Source organism: Pseudorca crassidens, chromosome 20, assembly GCF_039906515.1.
Source record: "Pseudorca crassidens isolate mPseCra1 chromosome 20, mPseCra1.hap1, whole genome shotgun sequence".
NCBI classification, from domain to species: domain Eukaryota; kingdom Metazoa; phylum Chordata; class Mammalia; order Artiodactyla; family Delphinidae; genus Pseudorca; species Pseudorca crassidens.
The window spans coordinates 33,364,103-33,383,851 of record NC_090315.1 but is presented as its reverse complement, the minus strand read 5'-3'; the positions used below and the strand labels follow the sequence as shown (position 1 = coordinate 33,383,851).

Below are 19,749 nucleotides of genomic sequence, written 5' to 3'. Positions count from 1 at the left end.
TCTATCATTAAGTAAATTGTTCTTTAATGATTTAAATTGAGCTTTGGAATTCAATGACTTGAATACATATTTTGTTCTGAAAATTCTGAATGCTGTTAAAGAAAAAAAAAAAATACACAAATGAAACCACACACAAGATCTCTTTAAACTTGACTTGTCCACACTACAGACAAACCAAACAACACTTCTTAGACTGACATGAAACAGCTTTTCCAAGGCTTTCCCTTCTTGATGGTTAGTCCCTGAGCCTCCTCTCCCCTTAGGACATCTGCTTTGGTGTAAAATCCCTTCCCTAGATCCTGAGTCAGAGTAGTACTTGGAGCCAGGACAATTGAGAAAACTGATTTAGAAGTAAGAGACACAGTAAATATAACATGAAGACCAGAAGATAAAGGTGGAAACAAGAGGTTACCACACGTAAGTGTGATGTGGCACTTGGATAAAACAACGTTGTATCTTTAGAAGATTTTGTGTTTGTTTATAAATCCTAAGAAAACTTTAACTCTGAAAATACTTTTTTTCCTCTCTTTCTTTGCTGAATTCTATTTTTCCCCCTCTGTCACACATTTCTCAGGTTAGAGCCTAGATTAACTCAACCACTCTATTTACCCCTGATCTCCCTTCCAGAAAAGCTTCCTATTTGACCTTCACATCCACCAGCCCAGCTGCAAAACCAAAAAAAGTCACAATGAACCCAAAGTCACTATCTCTATGAGGACTTAACTTGTAAAGGCCCCAAGGATGACACACCTCTGGAAATATAAATATGTTATCCCCTCAATTTTCAGGCACTTCTTTTTCTAAAATGCTCTCATACTACTTGTTTCTCCTACTTTCCCCTTGTATAGAAGTTGAAAACCAGGAATTCGTAATTAGTAATGACAGGAAATATGTATTCTAGCCAAGGGAATAGACTGATTTCCTGTAGGGTTAAAGATAGCATAATGTCTAGATACCTTTTACAATTTATGTTCCTTATTTTTGGTGTTGTTTACTTAACTTCAACTACCAGGGACTGAAGTATAACAGGAACATAAATGTCTCAGGCGTATCAATGTTTATTAACACATGTAATTGGCCCATCTATTCTGATTTAAATGTATCATTTCAAAGCAACTTACATACACAAAAAAATGGAGAAAATAAGTATGTTTTAGTTAAAAAAATCTAATTTTCAGAAGTTGTTTGGATTGTCTACAATGTACTTGAAGGCAAATGATGATTTCTTTTAAATATTTCCAAGTGATCGTCACCTATCCATCAATAATTTGAGCTCTGTGTATAACAGTACCAAAAGGCATTATTTCATAAGTCCTGGGAAAGTCCTCAAATCCAAAATATAAACAGGCTGTCTTTTTAAAATTTTTTTAAGTTTGGGGAAGGTTTATTATTTTTTTTCTCTTCTGCCACCCAAAGCCAGCCAGGCTCCTTGAGGTGAACATAGATGGGTGTCGACACTCTCCATGCAGGTAAAGGACCAAAGGAGGCACGTAAACAGGCAGGGGAGCCAAACAAAAGAACTTCTTGAGAGTAAGTAAGATTCTACATGTTCTGCTCTTTTTAAAAGGTCTAGTTCACTTCAGCTAGCTTAACAGTGAAACTGTATTCTTCTCTTCAACATTTATAGAAACTGCTGATCCTTAGGCTCTTAAAATCCAAGAGTGGAAGTGAAAGTTTGGTTAGCTATTTCCTCAACTCAAATCAGACACATCACAACTATTTCAGGCCATATGACTAAAATGCTCTGGACTGTTTAAACGAATACAGTAAAATAAAGATGGAGACACCAGATAATGCTAAATTTGCAATGGGAATGAAATTACAAAATTTAAGCTGAGTCGGATTCAAATGAGATCACTGGAATGTTTCTTAAGAATAGGCAGATAAACACTTGAGACCCATTAGAACATGACAAACAACTAGAATTCTGCACATGGCAGACACTGGGGTTTAATGGGCAAGATAGTTATGCTCTCTACAGAAACTTCTCAGTTACAAGATTCAAGGATCTGATTAGAAATCTTTACTTCTACAAAAACAAGGCTTTTTTTTTTTTAAAAAAAGAACAAATTCTTTTTCTTCACTCGAAAAAAATTTATATAAACTAATAATAATATAAGCAACTTACAATTTATATCCTTGCCATGTCCATGTCACAGTATCCTAGAATAACAATAGTATTAAACTGTTAGTTCAGAGAAAAAATACCAAATAAAACAAAAATTTTATTTTGATACTGAATATACTTTCTTTCTGAATGAAAAGCAATATGCTGAAAAGTAAGACAAGCATACTATTATTGTTAAACAAGAGTGAACTGATCTATAAATTCTTGGATCACATATCTACATGGCAAAGATCTGTCTTCCATATGTAACCACCTATCTTTTTATGGAATTAAGTTGCTTTGAATTTTTTAAAAAACTTGTGCATGCTTAACTATTTTTCTCCTAATATGAACATATCTGGGTAATTAATTGGCTTACAAAAACCAGAATACATCAGTTCTTAAAAAAAAAAAGTTTATTTGGGGAAAAAAGACTACAGTAGTGAGGTAGTGCACAGTGAAAGAATTTGAGTAAATGACAAATGCAAACCCACAGGTAGAAGTACGCTGAGTAAAAATTTGATGAATTTTAATTTTTTAACTACAAGTGTCCAAGGTTGAGAAATAAGCCGCTGATAGAAAGTTGAATGGATTAAGAACTCAATCTTAAATGACACAGATGATTAATAATTACATCCTGCCTTTTAATGTAAATTCTCTAGTAAAGAAAGCTCCTCTCCAAAACAGAACATCCCTCCCCCTGCCAAAAAACCACTTTTTTTAGGAAAATGGTGACGCAGTCAATACCCAGAAAAAGACAAAGCTCCTCGCTGGAGCAGAAGAGTATTTCCTGAGCCCACATGGACTTTCTATAGGATGTTAGGTTCTTTTCAGATATTTCCTTATTTAAGCTACTTGCCAAGTGTCACACAGCTACAAAGTACTGAGCCCGTAATTAAACACCAAGCCTCTTCCAAATTTATCCTACTACTTCAATCCTTCTCCACCAGTAATGACCAGTGAATCAGGAGATTTCTCCTTCTAAGCTTAGTGAAAACTACAAATTTATGAGAGTTTTCTGAAGTCCAGTCTAAGAGACCCTGAATCTGAGACTTAACCATACCATCACAGTGACTACAGGGTAGAAGCTAAGGAAATATCTTCCTATAGCTTAGTAATAGCAAAAGCAATATGTCAAATTGGTATCAACCAATATGTTCCTATCTTGCAAATTTTTAAAAACTAAATTATAGCAAGGAGAATGAGTCTACCCATCTGCTCCCACCATTTATCTATTCATCTATTTTATTTTTTCAAACAAAAGGGGTCCTAGAGAATTTGTGCTGTTTGGAATGTTGAGATTCTTCCCATAGTAAACTATGATGCTTACCAGCTTGTTTGGGTATCTGAGGAGAACTGGCTGTACTGGAACTCCTGGAATGAAGGCCCCTATAACCATATAGTGAAATTTTATAACATGCTCTTTATATGAACACAAACTTTACAGTGAATTAAAAAATTAATAATAAATGATGTAAATATGTTAAATGTTTTAAGAGTACATATAAACTATTGGCTAAATGTTGGTAAATCCCTAGTGTTAGCCAAAATGACAGATTTTTGAATTCAGAATTATATAAGCAAAATATTAAATGTTATGCCTAAGTCACTTAAAATATTACTTATATCTCCATTTGTTTTCATTTGCCAAATACCTATTATTCAACAGGATTAAAAAAAACAGTAATGATGAAACCAAGACAAAGAGAAAATAAAGAGAAGAAAATCTAGTTGAAACCAAATGCTTGAACCCTAAACTATCACACTTGCTAGAATTGAGTTCTAACTTTGGCTCTGAGCATTCTAGCAGCCAATACGAAAACATTTTAAAGTATTAATAATTACTGTGAAATGACATATGAAATTACAAATTACTATAAAATTCACAACTTCATAATATATATATATATTTTTTGCGGTACGCGGGCCTCTCACTGTTGTGGCCTCCACTGTTGCGGAGCACAGACTCTGGACCCGCAGGCTCCGCGGCATGTGGGATCTTCCCAGACCGGGGCACGAACCCGTGTCCCCTGCGTCGACAGGTGGACTCTCAACCACTGCGCCACCAGGGAAGCCTTCATAATATTTTAAAAAGGAGTGAACCTTAGAAGGAACTGAAGGTATTTTAATGATAATTGAAGTAGGTTTTCTAACTTGATGACACAGGACCCCAAGTGTCTGTGAGGGTTATCTTTGGAGGAAAAGAAAAATCTGCTAGTGGCTTCTGCTCACACACACACACACACACACACACACACACACACACACACACACGGGACATTCCAAGGAAGAAGGGGTTATGATACCAAAAGAGAAAGCAAAGGAGTGAGTTCTGTGGATCCACATCATTCAAAACATTTTATCAGAAAATAAGAAATGCTCCAAGCAAACTGACAAGTTATTTTGTATATTTATTATCAGATCATTGAGAAATCTTCCATACTACTTTGTCACAATACATAATTTAATTGATCTCACCTGGTTTAAAAGTAATCAAACAGGAACGATTAGTACAAGTACCTTCTGGGAAAACTAGTATCTTGGGAGAAAAGGAATAGATTTAATATTTCAGTCTAATTAATAGATTAGCTCTTTACTTGCTTTCTTAAGACTTTGCAAATAGTTGCCAATTTTTATAAAGCAAAAATAAAATAAAAGGCTAACACCGGATTCTAGTGAAAGCTAGAATCTGATTATTCGGTTTTGCTCTAAAAGAAGTGTAGTCTGACCATTAAGATAACTAGAAAATGAATTAAAGCTTTGAAGAGAAAATACACATAGTAAATATTTCTTAATGATGATGCTAATGATCTGAATAGACTTCGAAGAAGATGTAGACCCTGAATCATGGTCAAAGTGTACATTTTAGGCAATATTAAATGCCTTCTTCTACTGCTGTACACCCTTAACCAAATCATTTCCTACTTCTTTGTTTCAGTTTTCCCATTAAATGATATTCCCTCTTACAACATATAGCTTTGGGACGTACTGAGAAAAAAGGAGGAAATGCCTACAATATGCTTTATGCTTACTTCAATTTGTTGACATATGGAATACAATTTAATGTCCTTTTTTGAGGAGGTGTTTTTAGCTTTTAATATACTTCTTTATGTTTTCCACACAAAAGACAGGCAGTACAGTTCCTCATTAACTGAACAGCATAGCAGCTTCATTTTTCTGAAGCTTTTAGAATTTAGCAATGAGTAAATTGCTAGGCACATAAAACAAAAAAGAAAATCCCTGCACTAACAGCAGTTAGTAATGGGTATTTTATAATAATTAGAGAAGGAAAACATTATTAAGCTAAATTGTCACAATAACAAGTTATTTGTAAAATAAAAATTGTGAATAGGTGTAGTTCCATCCTCCAATTAAAAAAAAACCAGGTTTCTTACCCCAATCGGATACAATATCAAATATGATTCATGGAGTGGATATTCTATATACTATGAACAATAAATTAATATAGAGTAAATCATAAAATCTCAAGAACTGGATGGGGCATTAAAAGTCATATAGCATCTCTAATGCTTGAATTCTTTTTACAATATCCCACCCAAGTTGTTGCTTAGCCAGTGCCTGAACATTCCAGAAAGAGATTCCAAATCAGACCATTCTAATTCTGGACAGAAAATTTGAGATGAGCAAAATGAACTGAAATCTACCTACTTGTTAACTTTCACCCACAAGTCCTAGATACATTCCTTGGAGCCAAGAGCAAAATCACACCCTTATTCCAAATGTCATTTCTTCCCAGTGACTTTTTAAATCATTCCTTACATGCCTTGGTTTCTAAAACCTCCTGGTTGGTCATATGCCTCTTGGTACTTTAACAACTACAAATCACCATGAATGGCCAGACCACCTCAGGACCATGAGTTCTGCTAGAGATCACTTGTTTTCACCTGGGCAAAGATAGAGGGGTACTTATCAGAATCATCCATGAGGCTCCATTTATGCAATAAATGTTGCCCCTTCCACACCTTCAAAAAGCATTCCAGGGGAAGGAGGTGGTGGGATGGTAAAATGTGAAAAAGTTCTACAGGTGATTCTGATATGCCCCTGAACTAAAAAGGCTGTCTAAATACACTTCAGATAAACTTAAGATTTTAATCATTTCCAAAATAAACCCACCATATTGTTGAGTATAACTGAGCTTCAGTATCTCATCTTTAAAAGGGTAAATAAATTCAGAGGTAGAGAATTACTTTTTATTAGACAAAGTAAAAACCAGTTCAAAGAGTTTGGAGAATAAAAAAGAATGATACATTTTATTCCACAGAGTATCTCATGGGGAAGAGGACTTTTTAATATTCACTCATTTATTCTGCTTCTAGACATCTAGCAGAAGGTGTCCCCCAGTATTGGATCTGTGGATCCAAATGAGTATGTATACAAGTGTACAATAAATAAATTTTCAATATATTTAAATAAACATCTACTATGTTTTACCTGGGGCCATTCCCCTCCTGATGTGGCCCGCCTTATTATTTCATTTATTGTGTTTTTTCGAGAATCTGGATCTACACGGGACACCAACACTGGTTGCAGAGCCCGCAATATTCCTTTAAAACAAATGAAAAGTCACAACTAAGTCATTTTGGGGGCTAAAGCTACGACAGCAATGATACCAGATAAATCATAAAACAAATTGTATGGAAAATTAAAATGACAGCAAATCAAAGAGAACAACTTAAAAAAGCCCTCTAATTTAAAGTTTATTAGAACTTAGCTTCCAGTTTCAAAAGGATAGGTGGATATTTAGACCTAAAAATATTTCACTGATTTAACAGAAGTTAGCAGCAGGAATATGAAAAGAAGCAAATGCAGTTTTCTCCCTAAAAGACTTCTTCCTCAATTGACATTACACATTTGGAATATACTATAAGATTATCTTGTTTTATTTCAGGAATATCCTGCAAACCGATTATGTGAAGTCATAGTACACGTGGGTAGGAGGCAATTATTATTTATCTTACTAAAATTTTCAGCGCAATAGTCTTTTAAGTAGGTAGCTTCCTAGCACATGCAAAATAAACCTCAATTTACCAAAAGACTATTGCTAAACAACTTTTGGGGAAAATGTCATGTTACACAAATCAAGGTGGTTACCTTAAGAAAAAAGAGAGAGAGAGAGAGAGAGTCTGTCTTTCTTAGATGAATGACAAAGCTGTAAGAGCTACTATTATTTCTCCAGAGTACCAAGGCAACATCAGGCAGTTTTCACACGCACTTTCTCACCACTTGATGCTTGGCAATAACCTTGGGACAACTGGTAGCAGTTACTTGGAGACTAATCCCCTGGGGAGAGAGCAAAGCATCTGGTGGGAAAAACATTTCACTTGCTTCATTATTTTTTATGGCAGGAAGCATTAATTTTTCCACATCATAATTTTCAAAGAGTTACACATTTGTCCCTCATGGAGATCTGGACAATAATGAAGAAAACAGAGTTAGGAGAAAAGACTTAGCGCATTTATTTATCAGTCTAATACGCTAAAGAGAAATTCACTGAAATAGCATGTAACCAGTGCTTTCACAGATTCTTAGATTAAATTCTCTCTCCAAAAAATCTACCATGTTTGGTATTTAAAAACTGTTCTTTTTGGCTATATTTAGGAGCAGAAAGAGGTGATGGTGCAGTGACAGAGTTTAGACTTAAAAAGAATGATAAGGGTACAGATACGGAAGTCTTTAATCTTTTTTCATAAATTCATTCTTGTGATATAGTACCTCATTAAAAGCAAGGAAATATGTTTGAAGTGTTTTATTATTTTAAAGTTTTTAAAAAGCCTACCAATGAACTATACATGATTTTCTAAATTGAAAGCATGAACATGAAAATAGTTTATCTCTGTTATCTTATAAAGTACTTACTGCCAATCAGAGGCACCTGCACATTCTCATGTCGAGATACTATAGAAGGTAACCCAGCCACAACACAGGCAATTCCATCAAAGAATGTTGAATGAGGGGCAACAACAAAAATTGGTGCTTCCACAGGACTTGCGATCTTTCCTTTCACGGTAACTATAAATCCCATTGAAAAGAACATGGCATGGCCTAGAAACTTCAAGACTGGCTGAGTAATTGTCCTTTGGAAATAAATACAAAAAAGGACATAATTAGCTTTGCCAACTGCAGCTAACAGGAGGGTTTTACTCTAAAGCACAATGCAAAAACCAAGACAAGCTGGAGCACTTCATTTTAAAACGTGAGCTAAGAAGAATAGCTAACACGTCAGTGGAGCTCTTTCTGCCAGGCACTGTTCTAAGTAATTTATGCATATTAATTTCTTTAATCCTTAGCCCAATCTTATGAAATAGATAGCATTTATTATTATCCCCATTTTACAGACATGAAAACTGAGTCCCAGAGAAGTAATTTTCCCAAGGCCATGTGGCTAATAAGTGGCTCCTTTATTCTGTGACTATAAAGTAATAAGAATGAATCTTCAACATGCATCCACCACTGAGAAATCCAAATCAGTACTGTCCTTCGAAGGAGTCACCTTGGAAATCTATATTTGTGTAACAAGGATGCTGCTACCTCCCAAAACACTTTTAGAACCGGCATGTGGAAATTGTCCTCAGAATTATTTTAGGAATAAAATTTTAAAAGTAAGCCTTATTACCTATATCATTATAGCCCTTAGACATCATCAAGAATCTTAAGAAGTAAATTTACCATCTCACTTCTCTGGAACAAAGAAATTTCAATTCCAGAAATTGAATTATTTACTCTTTAAAAAGAACCTGTCATTAAAGATTAGTTAATTCATCAAATTGTGCCAGGAATTGTGTTGGACACACAAGACAAGTAAGATCCAGGTCTCTGTCCTTGATAAACTCAGTTGAGTAGAGAAACAAAAAAATAGCCCTGGAAGTACAAACACATGACAGACATCTCAGTATGTGAATAAGCGTTATAGCTTTGCATGAAAAATGTCTCCCATAAGACATCCAGTGGGAGCTTTAAAAAATGGGCTTCCTATAGAATTCTCTCAAAATTCACATAATAATATAGCGAGGCGCTATTAAGCAACTAACTCCTGGGAAGTTTCTCTAACTTTAATTTCACAGTAAGGAGAAGTGAGACACAGAAAACCAAAGAACTTTTCCAGAGGGCACAGGGAAATGACCGATCTCTCCTTGCCCTGTAGTTTAGAGTTGAGATCTCTATTTATTTAAAGATAAAGAGCTCATCCCTTCACAGAATTTCCATACCTCTTATTTTTTATTTTTAGTGACATAGCCTGTAAAAACTATATTCCAAAATATCCTATATTCAGAGTCATAATTGTTGTTCACTGACTAAACTTTGACAAACTCTTCTTTATCTTGATTTTCCTAATATTTAGACATAGTTATTTCTTACCTCTTCCAACCAGTTATTGGGTGGGTCAGCTTTTCAGGACAGCATGTTGTTGAAATTGCAGCAAATAGCCACGCCAGTAATAAAATTAATGCAAGCAACAGGGCACGAATTGGAAGCAGGATAATTCCAAGAAAGAAAATCTGAAATCAAAGTTGATTAAAAAAACAGATGACATTATTTTAATGCTGTAGTTATCAAACAGAAATACATAAGAGGAAAATCTTATGCTATTCATGCATTCATTCAAAGATGAATTGGGCATTACCCTATACCAGACAAGGATCTAAGCACAAAGAAAATAAGACATTGTATCTGACCTCACAAAGCCTACAAAGCAGCAAAAGAAACAGGGAAGAAAACCAAGTACTGCCTGATCTGTATATCAATGAACGTGAATAGGGCTGCTGAGGGAACAAAGAAAAGGTTTGTTGGACTTAGTAGTCAGGGAAAGCTTCCTGGAGGAGTTGAAGCTGAAACGTCTTGCTTTAAGAAGCAAGCAGAAGCTGGCAAGGTAAGAGGGGGAAATAGTTTTTTGAGAGCTATAAGTAGGATGAATATTAGTAAAGGCATTAGAGTGTGAAGAAGTAAATGTATTATTTTATATACCTGCCAGTCCTTTATAACTAACAATAAGGAGATGGGGGAGGAAATACAAGAAATAATAAAAACTAAATAAGAATAAGAATAAAAACTACATAAATAAGAACAGCAAATAATACTGAGTGCTTACTATGTACCAGGCACTCTAAGCACTTGTCATGTAGTAACTTATCTGAGTCTTACAACCTTAAGCTGTTTTACATACAAGAAAGGAGTGGCACAGAGGGAATTAAGTTAAACTGCTTAAGATCACACAGTAAGTGGCAGAACCAGGATTTGAAACCAATGTGGTTATAAAACTCTTGCTCTTAATCCTATCCCATAATGTCTTTCAAGTGAAATAAACTATCCTTATATATCACAAATTGTCTTCTTTTTTTTTAGCCAATTACACTACTCAAACAGTGCTGCCCTTCTTGTCTCTATTGGCCCGTAATGTGAATCTGAGCATCATCAAATAATTTATGAGAAATGCCAAAAATATCGTAGTTATCAGATCTCTATCAAATTATATGTGTACATGTGTATGACTGAATTAAAAATTACATACAAGGCTTCCCTGGTGGTGCAGTGGTTGAGAGTCAGCCTGCCGATGCAGAGGACGCGGGTTCGTGCCCCGGTCTGGGAAGATCCCACATGCCGTGGAGCGGCTGGGCCCGTGAGCCATGGCCACTGAGCCTGTGCATCCGGAGCCTGTGCTCCGCAACGGGAGAGGCCGCAACAGTGAGAGGCCCGCGTACCACCAAAAAAAAAAAAAAAAAAAAAATACAAGGAAATATACAGATCTTAAATGTATAATCAATGAGTTTTGATAAATGTGTACTCTTGTAAACATCACCTCAATCAAGATACAGAACACATCTGCCACTCAGAAAGTTGCCTCATACCTCTTTCAGTCAATACTTATCCTCTTAGGCAACGAATGCTGGATGTTTATCATCATATATTATTAGTTTTGCACGTTCTTGAGTGTCATATAAATGGAATCATACATTATGCATTCTTGTGTGTCTCACTTCTTCCACTTAACATAATGCTTTTGAAATTCAACTATGTTGATTTCGATGTCAGTAAGTCATTCATTCTGACTGCAGAGTATTATTCTACTATATGACCATATGACAATCTGTCTATTCTCCTGTTGATGAACATTTGGGCTGTTTCCAGTTGTGGGCTATTATGAATACAGCCACTACAAACATTCTTCTACAAGCCTTTTTGGGAACAGTTGCTTTCGTTTCTCTTAGGTAAATACCTAGGAGTGGAATTGCTGGGTCATAGATGTAGTTTAACTTTATAAGAAACTGGCCAAACAATTTTCCAAAGTGGCTGTATCATTTTAAAGTGTCACTGGTAGTGTATGAGAATTTCAGTTACTGTACATCCTTGCTGACATTTGGTGTTTGTAGTCTTTTATAAAAATCAATTTTACTAAGGCATAATTTACATAAAATAAAATGCACCTATTTTAAGTATGAGGTTTTCAAATGCATAACCCTATGCAGACACCACTATAATCAAGATATAGATCATTTCCATCATCCAGAAAAGTTCCCTTGTGTCTCTTTGGGTTTTTTTTTGTTTTTTTCTTTTGCGGTACACGGGCCTCTCACTGTTGTGGCCTCTCACGTTGCGGAGCACAGGCTCTGGACGTGCAGGCTTAGTGGCCATGGCTCACGGGCCTAGCCGCTCCGCAGCATGTGGGATCTTCCCAGACCAGGGCATGAACCCGTGTCCCCTGCATCGGCAGGCAGACTCTCAACCACTGCGCCACCAGGGAAGCCTCCCTTGTGCCTCTTTGCAGTCAATATATCCTCAGTGTATAGCAACCACTGACAGTCAGTCTTTCTTTCACTATAGTTTTTGCCTGTTCTATATTTTCATATAAATGAAACCACACAGTATGTACTCTTTTATGTCTGGCTTCTTTCACTTCATATTTTTGAGATTCAACCATGTTGTCATATGTATCAGTAGTATATTCTTTTTAATTGCAGAGTAATATTCCATTGTATGAATATATCACATTTAATCTATCCATTAATCTGTTCAGGGACATTTAGCCTATTATAAGTTTTTAGCTCTTATGAGTAAACATTAATGTTTGAGTCTCTATGCGGACATACATTTCCATTTCAAGGGGAGTGAAATTGTTGGGCCAGGATATGCCAAACTGTTTTCCAAAGTAGTTGTATCATTTTATATCTCCACCAACAAAGTATGAAATTTCCTGTTGCTTCACACCCTCATCAACATTCAGTGTTGTCAGTCTTTGTAGCCATTCTAGTGGGTGTAAAATGATATCTCACTGTGGTTTTAATTCATATTTCCTTGATGAACAATGACAGTGAGCACATTTTTTCATGTGCTTATTGGTCATCCCTTTAACCTGTCTGTTCGAGTCTTTGGCCCATTTTTATTGGGTAGTTAGTCCTTTTCTTATCAATTTGTAGGAGTTCTTTATATGTTCTGTTTACAAGCCCTTTTTCAATACATGTATTGAAAATATTTTCTCCCATTTCATGGCGTGCCTTTTCATTTTCTTTATTTTTTTTTAAATTTAATTTATTTATTTTTGTCTGTGTTGGGTCTTTGTTGCTGTGTGTGGGCTTTCTCTAGTTGCGGTGAGCCGGGGCTTCTCTTCATTGTGGTACACGGGCTTCTCATTGTGGTGGCTTCTCTTTGTTGCGGAGCATGGGCTCTAGATGAGCAGGCTTCAGTAGTTGTGGCACACTGGCTCAGTAGTTGTGGCTCACGGGCTCTAGAGCGCAGGCTCAGTAGTTGTGGCACACAGGCTTAGTTGCTCCACGGCATGTGGGATCTTTCCGGACCAGGGCTCAAACCCGTGTCTCCTGCATTGGCAGGCAGATTCTTAACCACTGAGCACCAGGGAAGTCCGCCTTTTCATTTTTTTAATGGTATCCTCTGATGAGAAGAATTTTAATTCTGATGAAGACTAATTTATCAATTTTTATTTTCTGTTTAGTTCTCTTCTGAATCCTTTCTAAGAAATCTTTACCTATCTCAAGATCATGAAGATATTTTATATTTTCTTCTTCTTCTAGAAGATATATGAGTTTTGCTTTTATGTTCAAGACTATGATCCACCTTAAATTACTTTCTGTGTAGTGTGCAGAAGGGATCAAGTTTCTTTTTTTTTTTTTTTTTTTTTTCCGTATGCGGGCCTCTCACTGTTGTGGCCTCTCCCGTTGCAGAGCACAGGCTCCGGATGCGCAGGCTCAGCAGCCATGGCTCACAGGCCCAGCAGCTCCACGGCACATGGGATCCTCCCAGACCGGGGCACGAACCTGCGTCCCCCGCATCGGTAGGCGGACCCCCAACGACTGCGCCACCAGGGAAGCCCGTCAAGTTTCATTTTTACCCATAGATTTATCTACTTGTTCCAGAACCAATTCCATCCCCCCTCCTTTTTCTTTTTGGCTGTGCTGCCGCTTGCGGGATCTTAGTTCCCCAACCAGGGATTGAACCCTGGCCCCAGTAATGAAAGCGCCGAGTCCTAACCACTGGACCGCCAGGGAATTCCCCAGAACCAATTTTTGAAAAGACTTGACATTCCCCGATAAATTCTCTTGGCCACTTTGTCAAAAATTAATTGAACATACATGTGGGCTCTCTATTCTGTTCAATTGATCTATTCATCTGTCCTTCTGTTGATACTACCCTACCCTCTTAATTGCTGTAGCTTTCTAGTAATTCTTGACATAAGGTAGTGTATGTCCTCCAACTTTTTCTTTTTCAAGATTTTTTTGGGCTAATATAGATCCTTTGCATTTCCACATAAATTTCAGAATTAGTCAGTTTCCACACAAACAAAAAGCCTGTTGGGATTTTTGTTGAGATTTCAATGAATCTATAGATCAATTTGGGAGGAATTATCATCTTAATAATGTCGATTCTTCAAACTTATAAACATGGTATATCTCTTCATTTTACGTAAATCTTCATTAATTTCTCGCAATGGTGTTTTATTGTTTTCATTGTAGTGGTCTTACATGCTTCTGGTTAATATATTCCTACGTATTTCAGGTCATTTTATTGCTATTATGAGATTATTTAATTTCATTTTGCAATTGTTTGCTGCTAGTATATACACAAAGTTGATTTAAAATTTTAATCTTTAAACATTATTAAGATGACAAAATCAATTCTGAGTAACTCTGTCGAATTAAAAGGATTACCCATTATATTGCCATTTGGTAATATGTCATCTCTGTAGGAAGGCCTTCTTTCAACACTCTATTGGGATTATTTTCCTCTCTGGATTTACTTCATAGCACTTACTAAAACATGGAATTATATATTTCTATACTTGCTTGTTTAACTTTTTCAGTGAAATACAAGCTTTAAATAGGCAGGGTCCTTATTTCTCTTGTTCATTGCTATGTCTCCGGGGATTAACAGTGTGCCTGGCACATAGTAGGCATCCAACAAATATTTTTGGTATGGTAAATGACCCCACAATTACAACCACTCATTTTAATTCCATATTCTGTTGAGGAAATAGAAGTTAGGCTAATTTTTTATATGCCATTGTGTAGCAGACCCTTAAACGGTCAAAAAAGAGAAGGGGAGCAATAAAGCTAAGCCCTATAATGAGACACAAAAGTCACAACAGTCCTTAAGCAAGACGTTGATCATCATTTAGGATTAAATTTAGTCTGATTTAATCATATCAAATCATACTTAAATTCAAGTATATCAATCTTTTAAACTGGATAATACAGACAACATTGTTTTTCAATCATGTCTATTTAAATTTTCCTTTTACCCAGACTGTTCAAGCCATTGAAACTACCTTGGAATCTCTCGTCTACATGCATTTTTAATTTTTTTTTTTTTTTTTTTTTTTTTGCGGTATGCGGGTCTCTCACTGTTGTGGCCTCTCCCGTTGCGGAGCACAGGCTCCGGATGCGCAGGCTCAGCGGCCATGGCTCACGGGCCCAGCCGCTCCGCGGCATGTGGGATCTTCCCGGACCAGGGCACGAACCCGTGTCCCCTGCATTGGCAGGCGGACTCTCAACCACTGCGCCACCAGGGAAGCCCGCATTTTTAATTTTTTAAAAAATATCGAGACTATATTCATTTCTATCCAATCCAAGTGGTAAATTTTAAGTGCAGTATACAATTGTAGATAACAAAGAGCGTAACTATCAATATTAAGATCAGCAAACAATACCAGATTCTTTCACACATTATCTCACTTAAATTTTAATCCCTCTTCCATGTATTATTATTCCAATTTAATAGATGAGGAAAGTGAAGTTCAGAGAGGTTAAGTGACTTGGCCAAAGCTATACAACTAATAAATGGCAGGGCCTGAGCAGGTTTTCTGACTAACACTAGTGATCCTTCCATCATCCTACAACTCTTGCAGGGTTATTTGAAAGTGCTCTCAAAATGGTTGCAGGCATGCTATTAAAAAAACCCCAAAAACTCAAAAACTTAATAATTTACTCCAGGTACAATATAAATACTATAAATATGCCACTTTGAGCCTCTCTCCAAAACATGAAGCCAAATAGATGGACATGACTTTCATTTAAGTATGACCGATTTGACTCAATCAGACCAAAAGGAACCTTGAATGATAGTCAATGTATTTATTGTTTCAGAAGTTTTAAGATATAAAGGGAATATCTGTCCATTTAAAGACATGAAGATCAAATTTTTAAACATTTAGTTTCTTTACAAAGAGGTATTACTACATTCACTATCTTCCTCTTCCTCTCTCACACCTTTCTTCAACCAGACACCCATCTACCATTATTCTAACCACCACCCCATGCTGCTTAGCCAAAAAGCGCGTATGCGTTTTTTCCTGAATATATTCATTTATATATATACACTTAACCTGCTTCCATCGTAGAGAACAACAGTCTCAGGGCACACAAGTATGCCGTGCAAAAACGACACTATTTCAAATCCAAAGTAAATAAATGAGTGAGATGGATAGGAGAATATTAAAACCATTTTTTCCACGCAGAACACAAAGGACAAACATAGCTTGCATAGTCTATCTTGTTCTCTGATCACTAACTTCACCAAACAGGAAGTCCAAAGAGCGAGTATTACAAGAAAGAGCAGCGTTTTACAAGAAAAAGGAAAGGACAGGAAACTTCCTTTTTGTATGTAGCTGTTTTTAAGAATGAAAGAAAGTCTGAGCTGCTTCTCATCCTTGAATGTAGAAGTGTTTGGGCGAAAACTGACTCGGGACCAAAAACTCTTGACTACCTTGAGCTGCCCCACAGAATCCCTTTTCTTAGACTGTGATTTCCCGTCCTTGATGCCCCTGCTCAGCCGGAGCATCCCAGCCTTTCTTCTTGTTCTAATTCCAGACCTGGGTTCCCTGCCTTCTCCCTTACTCTTCCCATCCCAAACTGACTCCTCTCCTTCCCTGCGGCAAAGCGAAAACTTCCCCAAACCCGCTCTCCTGGGCTACGATGACCTCCCACTAGACTTTCACACACTCCAGTCGAAGTTCTCCCACAGTCGTTGCCTCTTCTCAGCATGGAATGTTTCCTCTGCCAACGGCCCGCCTGCTCGGCCTCCTCCTGTTTAGGACCTTCCTCCAAGGCCCACCTGTGCTTTGCGTCTTCTTTTCTCACACACGCCCCCAGACCATCCTCCAAGGGCCCTCAGTTTTCAGTCCCGCATCTCTGTCCCCTGCAGACTCATGGCCCCTTCAAAAGCCCTCTCCCCTCAGATCTACATCCCTGTCTTCCTCAGAGCCTCGCTTCCCAGACTCATGCCCTCCTCAGCCACTCCCCTCTGACAACAACCTCCCCTGACGGGCCCAAGCTCCCCTCAGACTGCCTCCTCTCTCAGACCCACGTCCCTCCCCTGAATCTGCGTCCTCTGTCAGACGTCCCTCCCCTGGATCTGCGTCCCCTGTCAGCCGCCCCTCACCTGGATCTGCGTCCCCTGTCAGCCGCCCCTCACCTGGATCTGCGTCCCCTGTCAGCCGCCCCTCACCTGGATCTGCGTCCCCTGTCAGCCGCCCCTCACCTGAACCTGCGTCCCCTGTCAGACCCTCGCCCCGCACCTGAACCTGCGTCCCCTGTCAGACCCTCGCCCCGCACCTGGATGCGCCTCGCCGCGCCCAGCCGTGTCTGCTGCACGAAGGGGTTGCGCACGGGCGGAGGGAAGAAGGACGTCTGGCGGGGCACTCTGGGCGGCCGCTGCCCCGCGTTCCCGACGCCCGCGCCGGGTCCCGAGGCCGCCACCGCCGCCGCCTCAGCGCACCGGTTCATGGCCGAGCCCGGCGCCTCACAGGAGCGAAGAGACCCAAGCGGTGCGCGCGAGCTGCCGCTGCCGCCAAGGCTTGAGGGGGATCAGCTTAGGAGTCCGGGGTCTTTGCGCAGGCGCCAAAGTTACCTACCCGCCCTCCGGTCTCGCCCCGCCCCCTCCGGCTCTGAACACGCCCAGGCCCTGGCCCCACCCCCTGAGCACACCCGCACCCTTTTAGGTTGTCCGGCTCTTCCTCTTGGGGTTAATAGCTCAGCCTCCTTGGGGGTGAAGGTTTTTCCTTCAGAGCCAGGCACCCCACAATGAGAGACAGTTTAGGCTGAGTTCTCTGCTTTAGGGTCAGGCGGACCTGGATTTCCTTTTGCTTTTTTTTTTTAAAAGAAATTTATTTATTTATTTATTTTTGGGTGCGTTGAGTCTTCCTTGTTGCCCACGGGCTATCTTTAGTTGCGGCGAGCGGGGTCTGCTCATCGCGATGGCTTCTCCCATTGCAGAGCACGGGCTCTAGGCGCGCAGGCTCAGTAGTTGCTCCGCGGCATGTGGGATCTTCCTGGACCGGGGCTCGAACCCATGTTCCCTACATTGGCAGGTGGATTCTTGACCACTGCGCCACCAGGGAAGCCCTTCCTCTCGCTTTTACTGGCTCTTTGACGTTGGTCAAATCACTGTCTCCATGAGCCTCCGCTGCCCCCTTCGTAATCGGGGATAAATGGAGCTCACATAAACAACCTGAATCCAGCAATTCAAGTAGCAACCCCTGGGCTGTTCCTGTAAGAGGGTTAATTATCCAGGGTGGGTTTGATTTCTGGTGTATGTTTTGGTTTTGCTTAAACCCGTTTGGGTGGGATATTTATCAGTTACCGCTAAGACTCCTGACTAATATAGAAATTGGTACCAGGAGTGGAATCTCTTTCACTCAAAATATGGACTGACAATGGGGAGATAGTTCTCCAAAGGAAAATTGAAGCTGTAATTACTAGAAAATGACAAAACCACCACTGCCCTCTGCACTAGATGAGGAACCTGGCCTCAAAAAGGGAAGTGACTTGGGCTGTGGCTCCACTTCACCCTGAAGAAGTTCAAGGGCCCATCTGGACCTTTGTTGGTGGGGGGGAGGGGGAGGATTTTCCCAGGACCTGAGATCAGTTGGTCAAGCCCTGAGTGGCTGAGAGGCAGAAGGAGATGGTGAATGATTTATCTTTACTGGTCAACTGCTCACAGCAGGCTGGAGGCATGATGAGAATCTGCCTCTGGGCCCTGGGACAGCTGCTCCTTCCAAGGTGTCCACTGTAGAATCTCAGAATCTTCCAACCCTACCAGATAGATGCAGCCTTCAGCTACTCACTTAACCTCTCTGAGCTTGCATACTCATCTCAGAATGGGAAGACTAATTCCTAACCCATAGGATTGTATTGGGTTGGCCAAAAAGTTTGTTTGGGTTTTTCCACACCACACTATGGAAAAGCCCAAACGAACTTTTTGGCCAACCCAGTAGTATCAATTAAGTAAAATAATGCATGGGTAGTGTTCATAGAAAAGCACTCAAGAAATGGCACCTTTTAGGTATTACATAGTGGAGCAGCTGAATTTTCTCAGTATTTAACAGAGAACCTTAATAACAACATATTACAGCCATGATATAAAGTGCCCCAGCTTTGGGGTCTTCAAGTAGAGGGTGTCAGACCCTTATGGTTCTTTAGCACAGAAGGCAGTCTCTCCAAGAGCCCTCAAGGACCGGAGCGATTGGGCAGGCCACAGGAGAAAAGAGGGCTCCACCAAGGTCACTTTCAGAGAGACCTGTGCACTCATCATCCGCTTCCCTAGCAGCCCCACCATGAGAGGCCTGAAGTAATAGTCTATCGGAGCCAGAAAGGGCCTCTGAAATAACCCCAGGCCTTAAGTTTCTGTTCTGTAGCAGCTCCAGGATTTCTATATAGGAAGGGATTAAAGATGGGCAATCTGCTGGAGAGGAAGGTAAGGAGCTTACCCATTAATAGAAGCTGTGTTTAGAAAGCACACACATTTCTCCCCTAGTTGAGTTTACTTAGAGGGTTTTGGGGGAGGTGAAGGTTAATGCTGCTGAGGGAGATACTCAGCTTCCGGCTAAACCTTCTTCTCTAGGTCATCTTTGGCCTTGAGTCAGGATGTTACCCAGTATCTATGGTATCCTGGGAAAATCACTTTTCTCCAAGCCTTAGTTTCCTTATCAATAAAAATTGACTAATAATATTCTCCCTTCTTTAGGTTGGTATAAAGGTTAAATGAAGTGATGCACGTGAAGTGCCTGGCATGTAGTAAGCATTCTATTAATGGAAGGGGTATTACTGTTGTTCACGGTTATTAGTATTAGAATTGGTGTTACTGTCAACAAAGAAACAGACTCAAGAAGAGAGGAAACC

General features: G+C 39.2%; 1 protein-coding gene and 1 long non-coding RNA gene across 3 annotated transcripts in view; both read right to left on the bottom strand.

The window, feature by feature from the left end:
• The window catches only part of LPCAT2 (lysophosphatidylcholine acyltransferase 2), a 65,796-nt gene extending 46,101 nt beyond the window's left edge, over positions 1-19,695 (bottom strand). The window contains exons 1-7 of one of the 2 annotated variants that reach the window (XM_067718745.1): positions 17,185-19,695; positions 9,485-9,624; positions 7,985-8,202; positions 6,560-6,672; positions 4,586-4,646; positions 3,438-3,496; positions 2,129-2,163 (exon numbers count right to left, since the gene is read on the bottom strand). In XM_067718745.1, coding sequence (XP_067574846.1) covers positions 2,129-2,163; positions 3,438-3,496; positions 4,586-4,646; positions 6,560-6,672; positions 7,985-8,202; positions 9,485-9,624; positions 17,185-17,355 — 797 coding nt within the window. In that variant the 5' untranslated portion in view covers positions 17,356-19,695. The remainder of the gene's footprint in view (positions 1-2,128; positions 2,164-3,437; positions 3,497-4,585; positions 4,647-6,559; positions 6,673-7,984; positions 8,203-9,484; positions 9,625-17,184) is intronic. The other variant, XM_067718746.1, reaches the window with a different exon arrangement.
• LOC137214672 (uncharacterized) lies at positions 14,746-17,150 on the bottom strand. The gene is made up of 2 exons (XR_010938981.1): positions 17,117-17,150; positions 14,746-17,083 (listed from the first exon to the last, which is right to left on the bottom strand). It is a non-coding gene; the product is annotated as an uncharacterized lncRNA (long non-coding RNA).
• Positions 19,696-19,749: the final 54 nt, after the last annotated feature.